At 40.3% G+C, this 23,898-nt stretch overlaps 1 protein-coding gene across 3 annotated transcripts in view; it reads right to left on the bottom strand.

The window, feature by feature from the left end:
• Positions 1-1,958: 1,958 nt before the first annotated feature.
• The window catches only part of DHRS7B (dehydrogenase/reductase 7B), a 158,371-nt gene continuing 136,431 nt past the window's right edge, over positions 1,959-23,898 (bottom strand). For all 3 annotated transcript variants that reach the window (XM_077448776.1, XM_077448774.1, XM_077448775.1), the window contains 2 exons: positions 13,961-14,113; positions 1,959-2,366 (listed from right to left, as the gene is read on the bottom strand). In XM_077448776.1, coding sequence (XP_077304902.1) covers positions 2,161-2,366; positions 13,961-14,113 — 359 coding nt within the window. In that variant the 3' untranslated portion in view covers positions 1,959-2,160. The remainder of the gene's footprint in view (positions 2,367-13,960; positions 14,114-23,898) is intronic.

Raw genomic sequence — 23,898 nt, 5'->3', positions numbered from 1 at the left:
GGGGTGGACTCTGTGTTTCTGCAAAGCAGGGACTACAATCCATTACTTCTAATAGCAAAAGCAGCACACAGTTAACTCAAACACTGTCTGGCTAGGCACACAGTTAACCCCTTGATCTCCCTCAATGTCAACTCCTTCCCAACCAGCATCATTAGTACAGTGATCGTGCATATTTTTATTTTTATTTTTAGCACTGATCACTGTATTAGTGGCACTGGTTCCAGGCAAAGTGTCAGTGTGAGAATTGCAGCTGCAATACAAGTCACCGATTACCACCATTACTAGAATAAAAAAAGAATTCCATAAATATATCCCATATGTAGATGCAATAATGTTCATGTAAACCAACCAATATACGCTTATTGGGATTTTTATACCAAAAATATATTGGCCTACATTTATGAAGAAATTATATTTATTACATTTTTTATTGGATGTGTTTTATAGCAGAAAGTAATTTTTTTTTTTTTTTAAACGGTCGGTCTTTTGTTTATAGCACAAAAAAAAAATTGCAGGGGTGATCAAAAAGACATAAAATTTTATTCGGGTACAGCATCACACGCAATTTTCAGCTAAAATAGCGCAGTGCTGTATTCCAAAAAATGGCCTGGTCATGAAGGGGGTAAATCTTCTGGAGGTCAAGTGGTTAAAAGCCATCTTCAATGTAAAGAACAAGGAGTCCTAGAAGTGCAGATTTGGCATCCACAGGGCCCTAATCTCAGCATCATTGAGACTGTCTGGGATTACATGAAAAAACAGAAGTATCCAAGACAGCCCACATCTACAGAAGATCAGTGGTTAGTTCTCCAAGATGTTTGGAACAGCCTACCTGCTAGGTTCTTTGAAAAACTGTGTGCAAACGTACTTAGAAGAATCAATGCCGTTTTGAAAGCAAGAGTCACACCAAATAGCGATTTGATTTCTGTTCATTTACTTTCCATTTTGTTAGAAGTGTTAATGGTTGATTTTTCTCAATTAACCATTTCTGAAAGCATTCTTACATTTACATTTTTTAAACCTGTCTAAAATATATGTCACACCTGCTCAAAACCTAGGTTATCATTTTGGCTTAGGTAAGAAACTAAAGTCATGAAAAAAAAAAAAAAGATTTAAAACAGGTAAATATAATACACCTTTGTATCTGTTTACTAAGACTAGCAGCATAAGCATTAAAAAGAGTTAATGTTAATTGAAAGAGTAAAGTTCAGCTATAACATTAAAGAAATATATCCGATTGTGGATACTTTAGGGCAGGGGTGGCCAACCAGTGGCCCGGGGGCCACATGTGGCCCACTGAGCCCTTTGATGTGGCCAATGAACTCCTGCTCTGGAATGGCAGGTTAGCAAGCCCAGATCGCAGGTTGCTGACCCGTCATACCACAGCATCAGTGTTGTGAATGAAGCTGGTGGTAGAGGAAGAAAATGGCTGTAGAGCAGAGCCCATAAGCTAATGCTTCCTGTACAGTGCTGGATTTTGCCACAGGCAGAGTCTATGGCAAAGTTCAGTTAACCCACAGGATAGACACAGGTGCACTATGCTGCACCCGCAGTGTGGGTAATCATCAGTGTGAAAGTAGTTTAGGCCCTTTTCACATGATCGGCCCTACCCAATAGGACCCTCAATTCACCTCTACAGAGCGGCAGATGTAAACAGACTTTTGTCCGTTTACTCCCGCCTGCCTCCAATCCGGTCCTAAAAATCATATTAAAAAAAAATAGAAGGGAGTTCGCACCCCTTCCATCTGGGTGGATCGGATCAGAGGGCCTATAGAGTAGCTGTGACCTGTCACCTGTCATCCGACCGCTCTGCTCATTGTGGCCCGCGACCGGTTACCAAGTTGCTTAAGGGGCCCTCGCTTTTAAAAAGGTTGGGCACCCCTGCTTTAGGGGGTAGGTTTGATAGATGTGTCTTATTTCAGCACATGAAAATATAAATTACTGTATGCATATCACATAGGTGAGGACCAATCTTTTTTTCCAGTTTATTTAGATAAAATGTAGTTAACATTTACAAATTACAGGATGTTACTGTAAAACTCAGAGAACACAGAAAGCCGGCTAAATTTAGCAGCAGTAACTGCTAAGTCCATCATAGTTCAGGTTGAATTTGATGTCACTATACAGGTTTTATCTTCGCTCCCAACAGAGGCTTTGAACACACTATGACTCTTTCAGCTTTCTCTCCTTTTTAGCTCTTGCCGCCATGAGAGAAAAGAAGATCTTTGGAGCAAGTGGCCTCAAGTATACAGCTAATGTAGGCACCAGTCCAGCTATCAGAACTTCTTTACTCCTTTCACCTACAGCACGCAACACAATCTGTGCAACCTCTTCTGGTGTTCTGCCTTCAGCTGTGGTTTTATCCATTACTATAAAAAGATGCAACATAGTTAGAGAAACACATTATTATTATTTATTATTATTTGTTTAAAGCTGTTATTACAATATTTCATGTTGTGCAATAAGATTGCTCACAGTAAGCATTGATGTTTATTGTGCGTTTTCATTTGTAGCAAGCAAGTGAAGCTAACGGCTTATTTTCATGTTCCTGATCTGCCTGGTTACAAAAAATATTTATAGAGCTTCATAGCTCAAGCTAAAATTTACAGATATAAGTGAATGAATTAAAGCAGCACCCCTTCCACTCTCAGTTTTGAATATAGTGGGTAGGGGTTATTTGTCATGTTTTACTGCCATTTCTGTTTCCTCTGGGGAAATCTTCCTTCACTTGCTGTGTGGTTTCTAAAACAGAAAGCTATCCAATGAGAAAGAAACCATAAATTCCAAAAATGCAGATGTCCTTTACCGAGTTTTTATTGCCGACTTCGTGCCTGCTGGGGAGATCACTTTCTTTTCTTGCGATGTTTCAAGACATAAGAAGTACCATAAGAAGTAAAACCCACTCTAACTGAAAAATACATTCTGGCTGGAGTTGAGCTTTAAACACATCAACAAAATTTGAAGGCATAATTTTCTTACAGCTAATTTAACAAACTTCATACATAAAAAGTTTGAGCACCCTGTCAGTCAGTATTTACCATTGTCCCCTGAAACTGGCTCATTAATCTCCTGGATTTGTTGGCATTGTGCAGGTAGAGGGAAAGATGGCTTGCAATCTGTTCAGTCATTAGCTACTAAAATGATCCCAAAGTTTAACTGATACATGTTTACAGTAAGCAAACTGCTTCCTTTTTTTTTTTTTTAAAAAGCTCCTCTTTAGCAATTGTAGACAGATTTCAATTGTTTTATCAAATGTTTTTCAGGTACTTATATAGCGCTGTCAATTTACGCAGCGCTTTACATATACATTGTACATTCACATCAGTCCCTGCCCTCAAGGAGCTTACACTCCTCACATTCATACATACTAGGGACAATTTAGACAGGATCCAATTAACCTACCAGCATGTCTTTGTAGTCAATTTCTATTTTTGTATGCTAGATACACTGACATTTTTAGGATTCCAAGTAAGGCCGCCTTCTTAGAACTTTTTCATGCAAAGCAATTTTGAAAATGAATTAATTATGCTTGGTGAGGGTTGGAGGGGCTCCATTAACACTTGTACGACTCCAGGAGTGCAACTTTTACACAACTTTATATGGATACAACTTGGATGCAACTTTGGCTTTGACCACTGATCATGGACAACTGTTGCACAACTGTCCTACGTAGAACATTCAGGTGTGACTTCCATGTGATATGGCCCTCAAGTCGCATGAAAGTCAAACCAAAAGTAGTGCATGAACTACTTTGAAGTCGCTTAGATATGAATGGTACTCATTGGAAAATATGGGGTGCAACTTGTCATGGGACTTTGATGTTCAAAATAACATAAAAAGTCGCACAAGTGTGAATGGAGGCTTATACCTTTTCCTCGACCAAATCAATGCTTTTTTTATCGGTTGAAGCCTGTATCCATAAAAATTCTTGTAAGTATATTGGTATTTTTTCTTAAATAAAGTTAGATAAACATTACCACACCATGGAAGTCTTTTTGACATTTACATGCTTGTGCTGGGAGCCGGGTTACTTAAGGAGAAGAGTGCTGCACTTGAAGGAAAGTGACCACCACCTTGGTTTAATACATTTATAGCTGTTAGCCTATTCTTGTGTAAAGAATAGAACACTTCTAGTAAGTGTGGTTTCTAAAGATTGGTGGAGTGCACTTGGGAGTCGAGATTTTTTGATTATACACATTAGACTTTGAAGAATTCCAATCATTTAGAAAAAAAAAAATAACAGTGCATGTGCCATTAAACCGAGACTTGTGCAGACAAAATACATATAAATCTTGTGCACAGGACTTTGGAGTCATTGAATTTTTAAGTACACATTTTGGGGGGTAGCAAGGGCGCTTCATTTGTTCAGCACTGTAATATGTCATAGTTGTTTGTAAGAGGCGTTTTATTTATAGTTGCTGACTGATTTATTTGGTTTTTCAAATTTGATTTTGTGGGGGTTGTGTCATAGAGACTCACTCAAAAGGCATCCAGAGAAATTTGGCAAAATCTGGGTTGTATGGATGGCCTCCTCTCTAAAGCTAGAGATGCCCAATACAGGTTTTGTATGCTTTGTCTAATGGTTATATAAATGTAAAACTATTATATAAATCAAGTAAAAAAATAAATAACAAAAAACAATAAAAGAAAATGTAACCCCTAAACTTCACTTTACTAGTCCAATGAATCATACCAAGGCTCAGAAAATGTATAGAATGTCGCTACTTTTGCCTGGAATAACAGCTCAAATGCTAATTTAGTCCTGGAAGCTTCCAAAAAAATAAAAACACACTACTTTGTGCATTACTTGGAAGGATAACTCTCAGGATTCTCAGAGAGCAGGATACTTTTTCATACAAGTACATGGTACAGTAGGCACATATCAGGACATTATATATATATATATATACATACATATACATACACACACACACATATTAATTCTGTGCCATTCGTTTATATTGGGTGAGTGGTGGATTTACATGCACTTTTAAAGTGCATGTAAACCCCATCTATAAACTTATTTGTTCAGCAAGCACCCAGACCTGGTGCTGACCCAGGCCCATCTGTAAAAGTGAAATTATTTTAAATTCCCTGTAAATTCTGTATCCTGAAGTACTGTAGACCTGTGCAAAATGAAAACATTTGTTTAGTTTCAATTCAGTTGAATTTCATTCAGTTGGATTTGTTAAATTCGTTTAAATCATTTTTGAAATTCATTTTGTTTATTCGAGTTTCTGAATATGACCACATTCTAAAACATTTCAACCGCATTTGAAAATATTTCAACCAAACCTGTGTGTGATCGATGTTTTGCCATTTGCTAGTACACACTGAGAAAGATGCTGATGGGACACTAGTCATACAGATGTTTTTGTACACTGGAACATGCCTGCTGTGACAGCTGCTTGGTTGCACTGGAAAGCTCTGACAGTTGATTACTACTAGATGTTTTTGGGCACTGATAAACTGTAACAAATGTTGGTGGGGCACTAGTAGTACACCTGACATGGAGGCAATATTTTTAGAAAGGAAGAATGACCATATTTTTTATTTTATTTTTTATCAGCAGGAATCTGGTGTACATTTTGATTTCAAATTCAAATCAATTGGAATTCGTAACAATTAGAATATTAGATTGTTATTTCTGTCAGCTCGGGTAGTGCTCGTAAAATGCATATATATATTTAATTTATGCACCGGAATACTGGACAATTCTTTCCTGCCTGGGCCATTTTTCAGCTTTCACATCCGATATTGCTGGGACACTAGTATTTCAGATGTTTTGGGCAATGGTACACTGTGTGTATTTTGCACCTCGAGGGGGATACCAGCGTTGCTCAGGGTACAAGGCTTCAAATACTCTCAAACTTGGCTGCTGGGTAGCAGCAGTAGGGTCAGACACTGGACAGTGCCTTGAAAAAGTATTCATACCCTTGAAATTTTCCACATTTTGTCACGTTACAACCAAAAACCTAAATGTATTTTATTGGGATTTTAAGTGATAGACCAACATAAAGTGACACATAATTGTTAAGTGGAAAGAAAATGTTTTTCAAAATGTTTTTACAAACAAATATCTGAAAAGTGTGGGGTGCATTTGTATTCAGCCCCCAATACTTTGTAGAACTATCTTTCGCTGCAATTATAGCTGCAAGATTTTTGGCTATGTCTCTACCAGTTTTGCACATCTAGGAGAGTGGAGTTTTTGCCCATTCTTCTTTGTAAAATAGCTCAAGCTCTGGTCAGATTGGATAGAGAGTGTCTGTGAAGAGCAATTTTTTAAGTCTTGCCACAGATTCTCAATTGGATCTAAGCCTGGACCATTTTAACACGTGAATATGCTTTGATCTAAACCATTCCTTTGTAGCTCTGGCTGTTCGTTTAGGGTCCTTGTCCTGCTGGAAGGTGAACCTCTGCCCCAGTCTCATTGATTTTAATGGGCAGGGGCGCTTTAGGATCGGGGTACACACCATTTCTAAAGCGCTTCAAAGGAGCTGCTTGCAGGACTTTTTTTGACGTCCTGCCTGGGCAGCGCCCCAGTGTGAAAGCTCTTAAGATTATCACAGTGACAGGAGAGGTGCTATTTTTAGCACTATAGTGCCTGTAAAGCGCCTCACAGTGAAAGGGGTCTTAAAATAACATTTGCCACCTTCTTATATGTTGAGATAAAACGCAATATGTTTGCATTTTATCACAACTTACTGCACTGCAGCTACAGGCTGCACTATAGTGCAAAAAAGTCAAATAGTAAGAAAATTGTTTTTCCTGCGTGTCCTAGTGGCAACAGGCATTCTTACAATGCAGAAAAATGCCAGTCACCACACTATATGCATGTATAATGCAAGAATTATACAAAACGGTGTCTACAAACTATGAGATATATGTTTGGAATTTTTTTTATTTTTTACTGGCAATGGAGGCAATCAGCAACTTATAGCGTAACTGCACTGCGATATTGTGTCAGACAATTTGAACACTGACACTTTTTGGGGACCAATGACACTGGCTGGAAAGGGATTAACATCAGGGGCGATCAAAGGGTTAACCGTATGCCTAGCCTGTGTTTTAGTGTAGTGGGGGAGATGCTTTTACTTAGGGAAGGCATAGATCTTTGTTCCTGCTTTGCAGAGACACAGAATCTATGCCTTCCTTATTGATCGAATGGTAATCTGCTTTTTTTTTTCAGTGGGTGCCGGTGTACATCGAGCAACACAGTGGGAGTGAGTCACCGGCGGCACGCACTCATAACCGATACCCGGAAGTATAGGATCATGCATCTACACATGATCTAGCGCCTTGTAGCAGTAAAACTGCTATGGGGTGGTGGGCAAATGGTTAAAAGATGGCTACACCAAACATCTGTCTATCCCATCCTATGCACCTGTCAGCCTATAATTGAGTTCAACAGGCAACTGCATGGAACACCTCTCCATTCCAGGGCACATCAACATGGCCAAATACTTCTATATTTGTGCAGCTGCATGAATATCCTGTGTAATACAGCCCCACATAGCAATACAAATGTAAGTGGGATGTAATCCTGCAATACTCTATTTACAATGAAGGAATCATTGCTATAGGGGTACTAAGTAATACACTAATAATGGTGTAGCAAAGCTCTGTCCATTTGTCTGAGTAGCTCTGCGCTTCAGTTTGATTGAGATGTAAATGGAAGTTTGCATTGTTTAAAAAAAAAATAGATAGTCAATAAAAGGATTGATTCACAATTTTTGGCTTTGATTTAATTCCATTTTACTATACTAGTAATGCATGGAATCCCAATTAGCCACTCTTTTATGTTGGTCTACCATATTGTACACTTCTCTTGTTGTTCTTCAAGGCTCTGATGAAGAGGGAAACCCTCGAAATGTGTCAGCCATCTTTTAGCACTTGCCCTTGCATGGGCATGTCCAATTTCTAAAATTTTAATGTGTAGATTTTGTAACCCTGTTTTTATGAATACGTAGCTACTTTTTATATGCATTTATTTGTTTCTGTATATAAATAAACTGTATCAATCTGATCAAAGCATCAGATCACACGCTTTCCACCTCTTTCCCTCACCTGGCTCTCTTAGGACCACACCTGGTCAGGTTAGGCAGTGGGACACACATGATCATCTTTTAATTCCCTCCCTTTGAAAGTACTACCACTCTATACTAGCAACGGCTTCACAAGCGCAGGAAAAATTATTTGTTTATATTTTTGAAGGAAGAATACCTTTATCTTCCTCCCCTCTGTGAGGAATGAAGCTGGAAGCTACAAGTAGTTTGTCACTTACAGTTTCAGTTCTGTATTTACATGGCTGGTACCACCCAGGAAAGCAGCTGATCAAAACAAATCTGTTTTACCAGCTGCCCTGGAGGGATCAAGGGTAATAGACCCAAGATCTCCCCATAAAGAGGACCTGTCAATGTTCAAGGTATTACAAGGGATGTTATTCATTGCTTGCGGTGGCAGTAAAATTGAATGAAAAAAAAAAAAAAAAGTTAAAAAGCAATAATTATAGTGTCAGAGCTCACATTTAACTATAACCTAAAAGTCTTTACAGGTTATCAAAGTATCACCTATGGATAAAATTAGGTACTGTAGTTTGTCACCATCGAACAGGCCTGTGCAATTTTAAAGTGCGATATGTTAGTTATCCATTTACTCAATGCAACATCATCTTTTCTATTGAACCAAAAAATTGTATATTATATTGTGTTTGTGTGTACTAAAATTAGCAGTGGTTGCCAGTTTGAATCCCAACCAGAACACCATCTGCCTGGAGTTTGCATGTTCTCTCTGTGCCTGTGTGTGTTTCCTCCGGGTACTCCTGTTTCCTCCCACACTCCAAAGACATGCTGGTAGATTAATTTGATCCTGTCTAAATTGGCCCTAGTATGTGCATGTATGAATGGAAGTTCGGGACCTTAGATTGTAAGCTCCTTGGTTGCAGGGACTGATGTAAACCACTGCGTAAATGAACAGGGAGATAGATTTTATATATATACATACATACACACACCTTTAACCACTTTAGGACCGCCGCATGTAAAAATACATCTGCACAATGGCACGGACAGGCACAAGCACGTACCCGTACGTGTCTGCCTTCCAGCGGGTGGGGGGTCCGATCAGACCCCCTCCCGTTGGCTGCGGCGGTCCGTTTCGCTCCTGGCGAATGAGAAGCTTCCCCTGCCTGTGTAGTGTAAACACAGGCAGGAGGAAGTGATGTCACTCTCCTCGAGGCGGTCTTTTTGACCGGACGGCGAGGAGAGAAGACATCCTAGTAAGTGTACCATCACTACACTGACATGTAGGTACACATAGGCACACTTTAACCCCCAGTCACCCCCTCAATCCCCCCCCCCCAGTCACAGTGTCACTGATTGCAGTGATCATTTATTTACTGATCACTGCATTTAGTGTCAGTTGTAACTGTAAAAAGTGTCAGGGCAGTTAGTGATAGGTCCAGGGTAGCCCCCTACCCCCCCAAATAAAGGTTTAACCCCTTTATTGCCCCCCAGGTAACCCTTTCACCCCCTTTTGCCAGTGTCACTAAGCGATCGTTTTTCTGATCGCTGCGCTAGTGTCACTGGTGCCGCTAGGTAGCTAGTTATTTTTTAGGTTCACCGCCAGGTTTTTATAGCATTATGTACCCCCATATACTACCTAATAAAGGTTTTAACCCCTGATTGCCCCTAGTTAACCCTTTCACCAGTGATCACCGTATAAGTGTTACGGGTGACGCTGGTTAGTTAGTTTGCTTTTTATAGCACCAGGGCACCCACCATTTATTACCCAATAAAGGTTTAACCCTCTGATCACCCGGCGGGTGATATCAATTAGGTTTTAGGGTCAGGGTCTGCGTCGCCCCAGGCAGCGCTAGGTTAGTGCCAGTACCGCTAACACCCACGCGCAAAGCATACACCTCCCGTAGTGGTAATGTATCTGATCTGATCAGATCTATACTAGCGTCCCCAGCAGTTTAGGGTTCCAAAAAAACGCATTGTTAGCGGGATCAGCCCAGATACCTGCTAGCACCTGCGTTTTGCCCCTCCGCCCAGCCCACCCAGGTGCAGTATCGATCGATCACTGTCACTTACAACACACTAAACACATAACTGCAGCATTCACAGAGTCAGGCCTGATCCCTGCGGTGGCTAACAGTTTTTTTGGTAGCGTTTTATATTTAAATCCTGAAAGCGGTGCTTGGCTTTCGGGGTCCCGTATGCGGCTAGGCTCCCAAAAAGTCCCCCACATGTGGTATCCCCGTACTCAGGAGAAGCAGCAGAATTTATTTTGGGGTATAATTTCACATATGTCCATAGCATGTGTGAGCAATATATAATTTAGTGACAACTTTGTGCAAAAAAAAAAAGTTTGTAATATTCCCGCAACTTGTGGCAAAATATAAAATATTCCATGGACTCAACATGGCTCTCAGTAAATAGCTTGGGGTGTCTACTTTCCAAAATTGGGTCATGGGGGGGGGGGGGTTTGTGTTATTTTGGCATTTTATGGCCTTCAAAACTGTGATAGGTAGTGAGGAGTGAAATCAAAAATTTGCACCCTTAGAAATCCTGAAGGCGGTGATTGGTTTTCGGGGTGCCGTACGCGGCTAGACTCCCAAAAAGGCCCACACATGTGGTATCCCTGTTCTCAGGAGAAGCAGCAGAATATATTTTGGGGTGCAATTCCACATATAACTATGGCATATGTGAGCAATTTATCATTTAGTGACAACTTTTTGTAAACTTTTTTTTGTCATTATTGAATCACTTGGGACAAAAAATAAAAAGAAAAAAATATTCAATGGGCTCAACATGCCTCTCAGCAATTTCCTTGGGGTGTCTACTTCCCAAAATGGGGTAATTTGGGGGGGGGGGGGATTTGTACTGCCCTGCCATTTTAGCACCTCAAGAAATGAGATAGGCAGTCATAAATTAAAAGCTGTGTAAATTCCAGAAAATGTACTCTAGTTTGTAGACGCTATAACTTTTGCGCAAACCAATAAATATACGCTTATTGACATTTTTCTTTTTTACTAAAGACATGTGGCTGAATACATTTTGGCCTAAATGTATGACTAAAATTGAGTTTATTCGATTTTTCCTATAACAAAAAGTAGAAAACATCTTTTTTTTTCAAAATTTTCAGTCTTTTTCCATTTATATCGTAAAAAATAAAAATCGCAGAGGCAATCAAATACCATCAAAAGAAAGCTCTATTTGTGGGAAGAAAAGGACACAAATTTTGTTTGGGTACAGCATTGCATGACCGCGCACTTACCAGTTAAAGCAGTGCAGTGCGAAATTGTAAAAAGACCTCTGGTCCTTAGGCTAATTGGTCCGGGGCTTAAGTGGTTAATCATTTTACTTTTTCGTTTAAAGGTAGGTGGGCGTGGTTGAGGCGGGTCCTATCATGTAGGCTAAAGGGGTCCCATTATTTATAAAAAGCAGCCCTGCTTGACACAAGCCTACTTCTGTGGGTCAGGCTTCAGACACGGTATCAGCTCGGGTTGTGCCACAGCTCTGGATATGAAGAGTGCTCCACAGATAATTTTTACCAGTACACGTGGGTCTAGAAAGCACCACAATGCAGATCACTGTGCCCAAAAGGTCACGTTCCAGTCTAGCCCTGCATGTCCAGTCTAGCAGGGTCCTGGTACAGCACTCCTAAGTCAAGCTGAAAAACCTGCAAAGCTGCATACAGATATCAGCTGTCAGAAAAACCAAGCTCATGCCCGCGCTCAAAGGATTGAGCATACGTGCAGAACAGTCCACAGAACGGTGCAACACAATTAGAATCATGTGCACATGCACATTAGAATTCTCATGAGCATGCACATTTGAATGGACTTTAGTTCACAGTGATCTATTTAACCACTTGGTTCCCACACTACGTCTATTGACGTCATGGGCTTTCAGTGGTTATATCTAAATGATGCCTGAGGCCACAGACATCATTCAGATATTGCAGTTTTCAGCCGGCGATTCCCTGCACCATAAGAACGATCATAGCGGCTGTTCCGCCGCTTGATCGTTCTTACGGGCGGCGGGAGGGGACGCTCCCCCCTCCCGCCGCCCTCCAGTGCTTCTAACGACTCACCATTTCCATCGGTGAGTCGGTCACAGGATCTGCCGGCCCCAGCAAATAACCATAGAGATTTCCGGCGGACTAGATTGTCCCCGGAGGCTCTATGATCGTTCGGAGGCCGGGTGCGATGTTATGACGTCACGCCCGGCCTCGGTATTCAAATTAACGGCGCCGATCTGGCTAGGAAGCAGGATCGTTTTTATTTATTATTCACAGCCTAGAGGTGAGATATGGGGTCTTATTGACCCCATATCTCACTGTAAATATGTCCGATCATGCCATATTCCTATTACAAGGGATGTTTACATTCCTTGTAATAGGAATAAAAGTCATCAATTATTTTATTTTTTTTAAGTGTAAAACTAAAAAAATAAAAATAAAATTAACAATAATAATAAAAAAAAATGTTAAAGCGCCCCTGTCCCCATGAGCTCGCACACAGAAGCGAACACATACGTAAGTCCCGCCCACATATGAAAACGGTGTTCAAACCACACATGTGAGGTATCGCCGTGAACGTTAGAGCGAGAGCAATAATTCTAGCCCTAGACCTCCTCTGTAACCCATAATATGTAACCAGTAAAAAAATTTAAAGCGTCGCCTATGGGGATTTTTAAATACCAAAGTTTGGCGCCATTCCACGAGCGCGAGCAATTTTGAAGCGTAACATGTTGGGTATCTATTTACTCGGCGTATCCTCCTCTTTCACATTATGCAAAAAAATTGGGCTAACTTTACAGTTTTTTTTTTAAGCATAAAACTGTTTTTTTTCTGAAAAAAACGTGTTCGAAAAATTGCTGGGCAAATACCGTGCGAGATAAAAAGTTGCAACGAGCGCCATTGTATTCTCTAGGGTCTTTGCTAAAAAAACATATATAATGTTTGGGGGTTCTATGTAATTTTCTAGCAAAAAAAAATAGGAATTTTACATGTAGGAGAGAAATGTCAGAATTGGCCTGGATGCGAAGTGGTTAAAACAGTGTAGGACTCAGGATCATTGCCATGTGGTCGTCAGCTCTTTCTGCCTATGAGCTGAACCCGTGCTTACAACTGTATCCTGACCTGGCTTGTTGACTCTGCTTGTTCCCGAAACCCCTTTTACTGACTCCAGCTTGTGATCCAATCTTGCCTCCTGCCTGCTTTTTCAGTACCTGCTCTGCTTGCTCATTACTGACCTTGGCTTGACTCTGACTCTGCTCCATGTTCCTGATGACCCCAAATCTGAGATAATGCATCTCCCTGCTGCACGGTCTTCAGTTCCGTATTTGCTACAATATCTCCAAGTTCTCCTACAAGCTCCCATGCCACTCTTTGTCCTGTTATACCATGTCATTAATTCCAGGGAAAACAGGACAAGAGGTGTAAGAAAAGCCCTCATCTCAGCCTCGATCAAATAAGTGTCACCAGCTTGGCAGCCATGTAGCAGGAATCTCAACTGAAGAAAAATTGGTGGTTAACAAAATAGAGAAAAGATGTTTATCCTCTTAAGACACTAGCAAAACACAGGCATGCTGGAAGCAGGTGAGGTTACAAGTTTGCTCAAAGCTTTTTGGGCAATTCACTTCTGGTAGCAGCATGGCCAGATAGTTTCTATATTCCGGTTTCTCTCCGTGGATGAGAAGGAAAACTGTTTAAAAGTATCCAGTATTGCATTATTATAAACACACTCTTACTTATGATATAGCTAGAAAGATTTTCATTCCCACATTTAGCTTTACTTACATTTTTATTTTATTTTAAATAGAGTAGGGAATGGTTAGAACCTCTGTCAGTTTCACAGATTTAGCCTACATATCCGCCCATAGTCAGCTTTAGTCTGTGACCTTGCATGTTTGTAAAATAGATGGTCTTATTTTTTTTTTTTAATGATGCCTACCTCCATATTTGGACCCATCTTCAGTCACTGCATTCAGTGAGAGGCTGGTTTTAATATATCCTGGGCTTATCACAGTCACATCAATCTCATGTGGTGCCATCTCAGCTCTCAAGCAATCAAAAAAGGCTTGTGTTGCATGCTTAGAAGCTGAATCTGGGGAAAAAAATATCAGAAGAGAGAGAAGGATGCATGCAATATCTATTATATGTATGTATATTGTATATAAAAACAAGCAAGAAAAATGCAATAGTCTAGCGCATTTACCATTTTTTTTTTTAAATAAAAGCAATATACAGTTATGCTCAAATATAGATTGGTGTTCGGCTCCTAGCATAAATCAGAAGAAACCTCCAAAGTGTCAGTTCGTGGCCCTGGACAGGCCCAGGTGACACCAAAATGATATAATGTAGACACTGAAGCTTTTAGAGGGTAAACCCTGTTTCTCAGTGATGATTGTTTACCATCCCTAGTTCCTTAAAGTGATACTAAAGTCTCCTTTATTTTTTTAGTTAAAAATAACAAACGTGTTATACTTGCCTGCTCTGTGCAGTTGGTTTTGCACAGTGCAGCCCAGATCCTCCTCTTCTCAGGTCACTCTTTGGTGCTCCTGGCCCCTCCCTCCTGTTGAGTGGCCCCACAGCATGAAGCTGGCTATGGGGGCACCTGAGCCGAAGCTCTGCGTGTCCATTCAGCCCGACTCTGCCCCATTTTCTCCTCATTGGCTGACTGAGTGACAGCAGCGGGAGCCAATGGTGCAGTGCTGCTGCCTCAGCTAATGAAAATGGGAGTCTCGGGCAGCCGAGACACTCCTGCACCATCGCTGGATCTAGATGGAGCTCAGGTAAGTATTAGGGGGGCTGAGGGGGTTTGATGGGCACAGGAGGCTTTTTTATCTGAATGCATTCAGATAAATAAAAAAAACACACATCTGCCTTTACAACCACTTTAAATGCTACGGTGTTGGGACAACAAATGCCCAACATTCCCCTCCCATCAATGAGGGGCTAGGTCAACTAACCAGCACTAAGCACCAATACCATAGTTACACATAATGCCACATCTGAGAAGCATATAAATGAACTTGATAAAAAAACAAAAAATACAAACCTAAAATGTATATCTACAGTTGTGTGAAAAAGTATTTGCCCCCTTTCTGATTTTTTATTTTTTTTGCATATATGTCACACTTAAAATGAGTCAGATCATTAAAAAAATTGTATTATCACACAAAGATGACCTGAGTACATACAGAATGCAGTTTTTAAATGATGGTTTAATTTATTATGGCAAAAAAGCTGTCCAAACCTGCCTGGCTTAATGTGAAAAAGTAATTACCCCCTAAACTTAATAACTGGTTGGGCCACCCTTGGCAGCAACAACTGCAATCAAGCGTTTGTGATAGGGATGAGCTCAGGCGTGTTCGCATGGTCCACGTGCAGAGCCCGCCAGGAAGTCAGCACATCGCTAATCACAGGCAGTGAGACATTGCCCTATCTCTGCAGCCATGCATCAGGGCAATGTCTCACTGCCTGTGATTAGCGTTGCGCCGACTTCCTGGCGGGCTCTGCACGTGGACCATGCAAACACGTCTGAGCTCATCCTTAGTTTGCGATAACTGGCAATGAGTCTTTCACATTGTTGTGGAGCAATTTTGGCCCCCTCTTTGCAGAATTTTTTAATTCAGCCAGATTGGAGGGTTTTCCAGCATGAACGGCCTGTGTAAAGTCAGGATACAGCATCTTAGTAGGATTTAAGTCTGGGCTTTGACTAGGCCACTCCAAAACCTAAGTTTGAACCAGTTGGATGTGGACTTGCTGTTGTGTTTCGGATAATTCTCCTGCTGCAAAACCCAAGTGCACTTGAGCTTGAGGTCACGAACTGATGGCCAGACATTCTCCTTTAGGATTTTCTGGTAGAGCTCAGAATTCATGGTTCCATCAATTATGGTAAGTCATCCAGGTCCTGAAGCTGCAAAGCAGCCCCAGACCACCACGCTACCACCACCATGTCTGACTGTTGGTTTGATGTTCTTGTTATAAAATGCTGTATTCGTTTTATGGACGGGACGCACACCTTCCAAAAAGTCAAAATTTTGTCTCGTCAGTCGTGTTCTTTTTGGTCAGCAGTGGTTTTGGCCTTGGAACTCTCCCATGGATGCCACTTTTGCCCAGTCTCTTTTTTATTGTTGAATCATGAACCTTACCTGATGCAAGTGAGGCCTGCAGTTCTTTAGATGTTGTTGTGGGTTCTTTTATGACTTCCTGGATGAGTCATTTTCATGTTCTTAGAGTAATTGTTGTAGGCCAGCCACTCCTGGAAAGGTTCACCATGTTCCAAGTTATCGCCATTTGTGGATAATGACTCTCCCCGTGCCTTAGAAATGGCTTTGAAACCCTTGCTAGACCAATACGTGTTTGTTTCTAATCTGTTCTTGAATTCTTTTTAGATTGTGGCATGATGTGTGGCTTTTTGTGATCTGTTAGCGTGCTTCACTTTGTCAGACAGCTTCTATTTATGTGATTTCTTGATTCAACAGGTCTGGCAGTAATCAGGCCTGTGTGTGTCAAGTGAAATTTTATCTCAGCTTTCCAAAATATTGTGGTTAATCACAGTTCATTCATGATTCATATATATATAAAATATATTATACACAGTTCTGGTAAGAAGTTTAAAATGTTAGGTTTCTGTGATGTAAAAAATAAAACAAAAAAATTTGGGACTAAGATGAATTATTTCAGAACTTTTTCCACCTTTAATGTGGCCTATAAACTGTAAAAATGTGGTTAGGCAAGTAAACAAATTGTCACTGAAAGCGCTAGAGAGATGAAAGCTGAAAATTGGGCTGGGAAGGAAGGGGGCGAAAGTGCCCTGTATTGAAGTGGTTAAACTAGACGATTGGGGGGGGGGGGGGGAATCCAGAGGTAGAGACAGTGTGGAACATATTCCAGAGGCTAGTATTGGGGGCATCATTGGTGGTAGAGCTCCAAAAGGGATGAAACTAAGGGGAAAATACTGGGAGTATGTTATAGGCCCCCTAACCTGAGGGAGGAGGGGGAGACGGACCACCAATCACAATTTGGATTAGCAGCACGGATGGGAAGTGTCAACACAATGGGGGATGTGAATTATCCAGACAGACTGGGCGGAAGGAACCGAGCATTAGTCTAAGGCTCGCCAGTTCCTAAATGTCTTGCAGGACAATTTTATGGGTCAGATGGTAGACGCACCAACTCGAAACAGATCGTTACTAGACTTACCAATTACCAACAATACAGACCTGATCACGGATGTGGAAATAAAGGGAAAATTAGGAAACAGTGATCACAAGTCCATTAGCTTCAGTATAAATCACACAAATAGGAAACATAAGGAGAATACAAAGACAATGAATTTCAAAAGAGCCAACTTCCCTAAACTACGAGCCTTGCTAGAAGGCATAAATTGGGATAAAATCTTAGGAACAAAGAACACGGAGGAGAGATGGGTTTGCTTTAAGAGCATATTAAAGAAGGGCATTAGCTAATGCATCCCATTGTGTAATACATTTAAAAAAGTGGGAACAAAAGTCCTGGGTGGCATTCCAATGTAAAAATGCATATAAAAGCAAAGGAGAAGGCCTTCAAAAAATACAAGGTTGAGGGATCATCAGCCTTTAAACTTTATAAAGAATGCAACAAGAAATGTAAGGGTGCAACAAGGATGGCTAAGATAGAACTGGGGTCCCCCCAGTGTTCTGTGCCGAGATCAATCCTCTTTAATTTGTTCATAAACAACCTGGAGGATGGGGTAAACAGTTCAATCTCTGTATTTGCGGACAATACTAAGCTAAGAAGGGCAATAACTTCTCCACAAAATGTAGAAACCTTGCAAGAATATCTGAACAAATTAATGGGGTGGGCAACTACATGGCAAATGAGGAAAAATGGAAAATAATGCATTTGCGTGGCAAAAATATGAATGCAATCTACTCACTGGGGGGGAGAACCTCTGGGGGAATCAAGGATGGAAAAGGATGTGGGGGTCCTAGTAGATAGATGATGGGCTCAGCAATGGTGTGCAATGCCAAGCTGCTTCTAGCAAATAGAATATTAGCATGCATTAAAAAGGGGATTAACTCAAGAGATAAAGCGATGATTCTCCTACTCTACAAGACTCTGCTCCGGCCTCACCTGGAGTATGCTGTCCAGTTCTGGTCACCAGTCCTCAGGAAGGATGTACTGGAAATGGAGCAAGTACAGAGAAGGGCAACACAGCTAATAAAAGGGACTGGAGGATATTAGTTCTGAAGAAAGGTTGCGAGCACAGAACTTATTCTCTCTGGAGAAGAGACGCTTGAGAGGGGATATGAATTCAATTTACAAATACCATCTGGTGACCCCACAATAGGGATAAAATGTTTCAGCGGAAGGGAGTTTAATAAGAGATGTGGCCATTCATTAAAATTAGAAAAGAGGCTTAACCTTAACCCCACTGGCGGTATTTCCGAGTTTGGCTCGGGGTGGAAGTTTTATACCAAAAGCGGTAACCCCGAGCCAGACTCGGGACCGCATCGCTGAATCCAGGAGGTTTACTTACCTTCTCCCTCGGATCCAGCGATGTCCCCCCGCTGTACGAGCGGCTCGTCCTCCGCTCGATTCATCACGGAGCCGATCTCTGTTCCCTGCGAGCGCTGCGACACACAGGGACGGAGATCGGCGCCAAATTCAAAAAGGGAAACACACAGTATACATACAGTATAATGTAATCCTACAGATTACATTGCTGTATGTAATAATTTCATATCCCCTTTGTCCCTAGTGTTCTGTCCAGTGTCCTGCATGCAGTTTTATATTATAAAAACTGTTCTTTATGCCTGGAAACTGGAGATTGTCCATAGCAATCAAAACTGTCCCTTTACATCAAAAATGATTTTAGACCAGCTAGAAAACAGCGATAATAAATTAGAATCACTCGCAGAATTGAGCGATAGCGATTTGTGGGGAGATCTGTCATCAAATCCTGAAAAGTAATGACAGTGACAATTCTGCAACTGAGCAAATTTCTGTGTTTTTGATTTGATTACATTATTGAATCATTTTTATTATTGTTATATTATTATTTGGTATAATTATTTATAGTTATTTATTATATTATAATTTATGATATCATTTTTCAAACTTTATCATACCTGGGATGTCTGCCAGACTCTGGTTTGGACAGATTTAAGTGAGTTATTCCTAAGAATTACAGGACTACAATATAAAACGCCAAATTTTCATGCAAAATAATTGTACTGCTTTCAGCACCTAAAATCTGAAATAATCATACCGCCAGGGAGGTTAAACTGTGAGATGGTTCTTTACTGTAGGGGCAGCAAGGATGTGGAATTCCCTTCCACAGGCGGTGGTTTCAGCGGGGAGCATCGATAGTTTCAAAAACTATTAGATAAGCATCTGAACAACCACAACATACAGGGTTATACAATGTAATACTGACATATAATCACACACATAGGTTGGATTTGATGGACTTGTGTCTTTTTTCAACCTCACGTACTATGTAACTATGGTTGCATAAGGATGCGCACACCCTCTTATGGGAATGTAGCTGTGTTTGGAATTAATCAATCGCATTAAAATTCAGGTTAAATAGGAGTCATTACACGCCTGCCATAGTTTAAAGTGCCTCTGATTAACCCCAAATAAAGTTCAGCTGTTCTAGTAGGTCTTTCCTGACATTTTCTTCATTGCATCCTACAGCAAAAGCCATGATCCGCAGAGATCATGGTATCAGTCAGGAGGAGGGTAAAAAAGAATTTTCAAGGCATTAGATATACCATGGAACACAGTCATCACCAAGTGGAGAAAATGTGACACAACATTGACCTTACCAAGAACTGGACGTCCCTAGTGGTCAAGGAGGCTGCCAAGAGGCCTACAGCAACATTAACGGAGCTCCAGGAATATCTGGCAAGTAGTGGCTGAGGGGTACATAAATTGTGAGTGGTGTCACCAGGGCAAACCAAGAAATATAAATGTGTAAATATAGGATCTGCCGCAGTTATAGATTCCCCACTATATAGTGGGGGATAGTGAAAAGTATATTTATGAAGGATAACTGCGCCAATCCTAAACCTATACCTTGTGTCTAAACAATTCTATCATACACTTCATGTGAATATACAACATTAGGTGAATACATAAAAAATATATAAGAAAATATATAAAGAATAAAAAAATATATATTATAACACATATTTGTGAAAAATTATCAGTGAAACATTTTTCAAGAAATAATTACAGTATAAAGTCCCAGTGCTGCTCCTTTAAGTATATACAATATTCCTTGTGCTCAAAAATGTCATGCTTTTATGCACCACCAATTCGTGATTCACCACCACCTTCCAAAGTTTGCAATCACCATAAAGCAATAATAAAACCCGCCTCAATATTATGCCAGGATTTGTTTTCCTTCCATAAGGTATAACACAGGTTTGCCAGCAATTATCACAATGTTCCATCCATGCTATAACAATCTCAAAATCTCATGTAAAACAAATGGCCATCATTGTGGAACATTCTAAGCATTAAAAAACGAATAGACGAATGCACTCATGTTATTGTGCCTATAAAACAGGCACAAGTATATCCAGCAATCTGAGTAACCACTGGTGTGTGGTGCAATCCTTGGTTTGGTGCAGGTCGGTGGCAGGAGGTGACGTTGACGCTATTCTCCAGCCTCTATGCGTTTCGCTTCATTCATGAGTCATCAGGAAGCTGGTGGCGCCATTTTACTTAAGGTTTTTATGCCCATTCTTCATTACATTTGACCAATCAGGCTTTCTGTGGAACCAGAAGTTCGCAGACCGCCATTTTGGTTACTGGTATTACATACCCATACTATACTTTAGCCACTTCCCGTTTCCCCCTTATCTAGTTTAATAAAAAACAGAAGTAATGGTTGCTTTCGATCACCGTTTTAATCCCTGACTTGTGGATATCAAATTCAGGCCAGGAGGAATAGCTGGATAGACTTTTACATACTCGACATTTAAGACTCTATAATGAACTATTTAAAAATCACTCATTTAAAACTTCTATATATTACACCCGTTTAAAAATATGATACCCTAAGATGATCTGCAAAATTGGTATCATACTGCAGAATATATAAATTCAAGTAAAATACATAAAATACAACAAAAATGTGGGGAAATAAAATTATTATATCAATTATAAATAAAAATAAGAAAAAAATAAAAAAAAAATAAAAAAATCTGCGCTTAGTAAAACCAAATAAGTCAGCAGCTAAACACTATAACCAGGATACTGGGCACAACGAAAACAAAAGAAATAAAGTGCAGCGCTTGGCCACTAAATATGAATGTGGCCTAATAAATATAAAACAAAGAAAACTGTGAAATCAAAATATAAATGTTGTGAAAAAACATTAATATAAATATTGTGAAAACATTAATATAAGATGCTTTTGAAACTCAAGTGTCCAATAGAATGAAAAACGAACTGTGAATCCAAATGATCATAAATAAATTGATGCAACAAAATAATATAAATAATGTCCCATGTGAATATGAAGCAAAAGTAGCTAATCTTGTTTGTTCAAAAACAATAATAATACTTGACCATGTGGACCCTGCACCTCTATAAAACAAGTAATAAATGGAGGCTTACCAGATCCCCAGTGACCCCCTGTTAAGGGAGGTCAGACTGCGCAGATTCGATCACAAATCACATAGACATCTCGATACAGGATGCCGGAAAACGACCCAATCGTTCGGATGTCACGTGATCTTCAAATCCGCTCGGATCCTCTCACAGGCCTCAAAGCGACGTATATCACCAAAAGAAAAAATGCGCCAAATCGTGTAATATAGTTTGAACAGGATTTATTTCAACCGAATACTTTAAGCGCTTAAAATGACTCCGAGTCACACGAAGATACAGATAACGTTTAAAAATGAACAGATTGCTAGCAAAGTAAAAAGACTCATCAACATGAGTAAAAATGCGAACACAGATGCACAATGGGTGTGAGCGTGGCTACCCGGCGATCGTTTCGTCAAAGGTCTGACGTCATCAGGGGTACGCCCACACCATTGTGCCAAACCCTTTTATAGCCTACTGGTAAGGAAAGGAGCCATGCCATAGGTTAAAACGAATGCCCTATCACGGGCTTAGTAAGCTAACCACCGGAAGTATTGAGCATTCGAACGGGGTCAAAATCCCAAAATAATCCCGTTGACAAAACGGCCGTATAACAATACAGACCGATCGGGATATTTGAGTATCAAAGTCTTCATTAATAAAAAAACTTTATTAAAAAATTAAATAAAAATACAAGTGAATATGAATACCGCCATCTAGTGTTTGGAAAAAATATAAAAAATAACTCCAATTAAACAGTGGTTATATGTCTGCACCAGCTGCCAAACATTACCAATAGTCTATTTACAAAATAGCCTTGTAAAAAAATAAAATAAAATAAAAAATCTTGACAATTTTTTCAATAATGAGGTACAGCTGACATTCCAAAAAGGTATAATACCAGATTCTATACAGCTTATCCATCAAAGTACAGGCATTTTATATCGCCAATCAGCATTTAATAAAGATGACCACTGGAACGGGCCAAGGAGAGGGACATCAACCATTATTAATAAAACAGTTAATGTCCCACTCAACATTAAGTCCCTCAGGAATATGCGTACCCAATTTATATATCCAATTAGTTTTGGCTCTTGAGATGGTACGCTTAGCATTACTGCCACGCCAATGAGGCACATATTTTTCAAAAGCTAAAAAAGTGTTGCCCCTTGGGTCACGATTATGTTTCAAATCATAATGTTTGCTCACATTATGCTTATCAAAACCCTTGCAGATATTAGTTATGTGCTCACCCAGACGTACATGTAACATATGAACTGTGCGTCCCACATATTCTAAGCCGCATGGACACCTAAGGAGGTACACAACACACTTGGTGGAACATGTAATGAAAGTTTGAATGGGATATGTAAGCCCCGTACCATGCGAGGTGAATTCCGTGAATCTTCTCCCCCGTAGTGTGTTCAACTTACAGGCTCTACACTTTCCACACGGAAAAACAACTTTTAAATCGCCAAAAAGGTGGGTCTCTTGGGGGGGTCTGGGACATTAGGAGCAATCATGTTCCTCAGACTGGTGGCACCCCTGAATATAACATTTGGTCTATCTGATAACAAGGGGCCTAGGACACGATCATTCTTTGTAACTGGCCAATGTTTTTTTATAATCCTTTTAATGGCCCAGTGCTGACTGGAAAAAGTTGTGATAAAAGCTAGACCATAATTGTCTACACTTTCAGTCTTTGGTTGCTTGTCAGCTAATAGTGATTGACGGTCCCTATTCCCAACCTCAACAATAATGGAGTCAAGAGAATCACTATCATATCCCTTGGCCACAAATCTATTTTTAAGAATTGACGCCTCCCTAAAGAAATCGTCAGGAATGGTACAATTGCGCTTTAGGCGCAAAAATTGTCCCTTCGGTACGGCTGACAACCATGATTTATGATGGCAAGAATCCAGAGGGATGTAGCTATTCCTGTCGGTCTTTTTGAAAAACGTGGTGGTGACTATTTTATTTTCCACAATAGAAATTTTTAAATCCAAAAATTGGATGTTATTAGGGCTCAATACATGACTAAGGACTATGCCTCGATCATTACTGTTCAGATGGGATAGAAAAGGTTCTGCAGATGCACTGTCACCATCCCAAATGAACAGGATATCATCAATTAATCATTTCCAGGCCACCAACTCTGGAGGCCTATTCCCCAAAACAGTATCCTCCTCCCATTTTGCCATAAAGAGGTTGGCCATACTGGGAGCAAAATTTGGCTCCCATGGCCACCCCCCTTACCTGCAAAAAATGGGCTCCCTCGTGCCAGAAATGATTATG

This window comes from Lithobates pipiens, unplaced genomic scaffold, assembly GCF_037356315.1.
Source record: "Lithobates pipiens isolate NorthernLeopardFrog02 unplaced genomic scaffold, aLitPip1_a1.2 Scaffold_22, whole genome shotgun sequence".
In the NCBI taxonomy this organism is placed as follows: Eukaryota; Metazoa; Chordata; class Amphibia; order Anura; family Ranidae; genus Lithobates; species Lithobates pipiens.
Note: the sequence above shows the minus strand (reverse complement) of the source record. Positions and strands in the feature narration are given on the sequence as shown.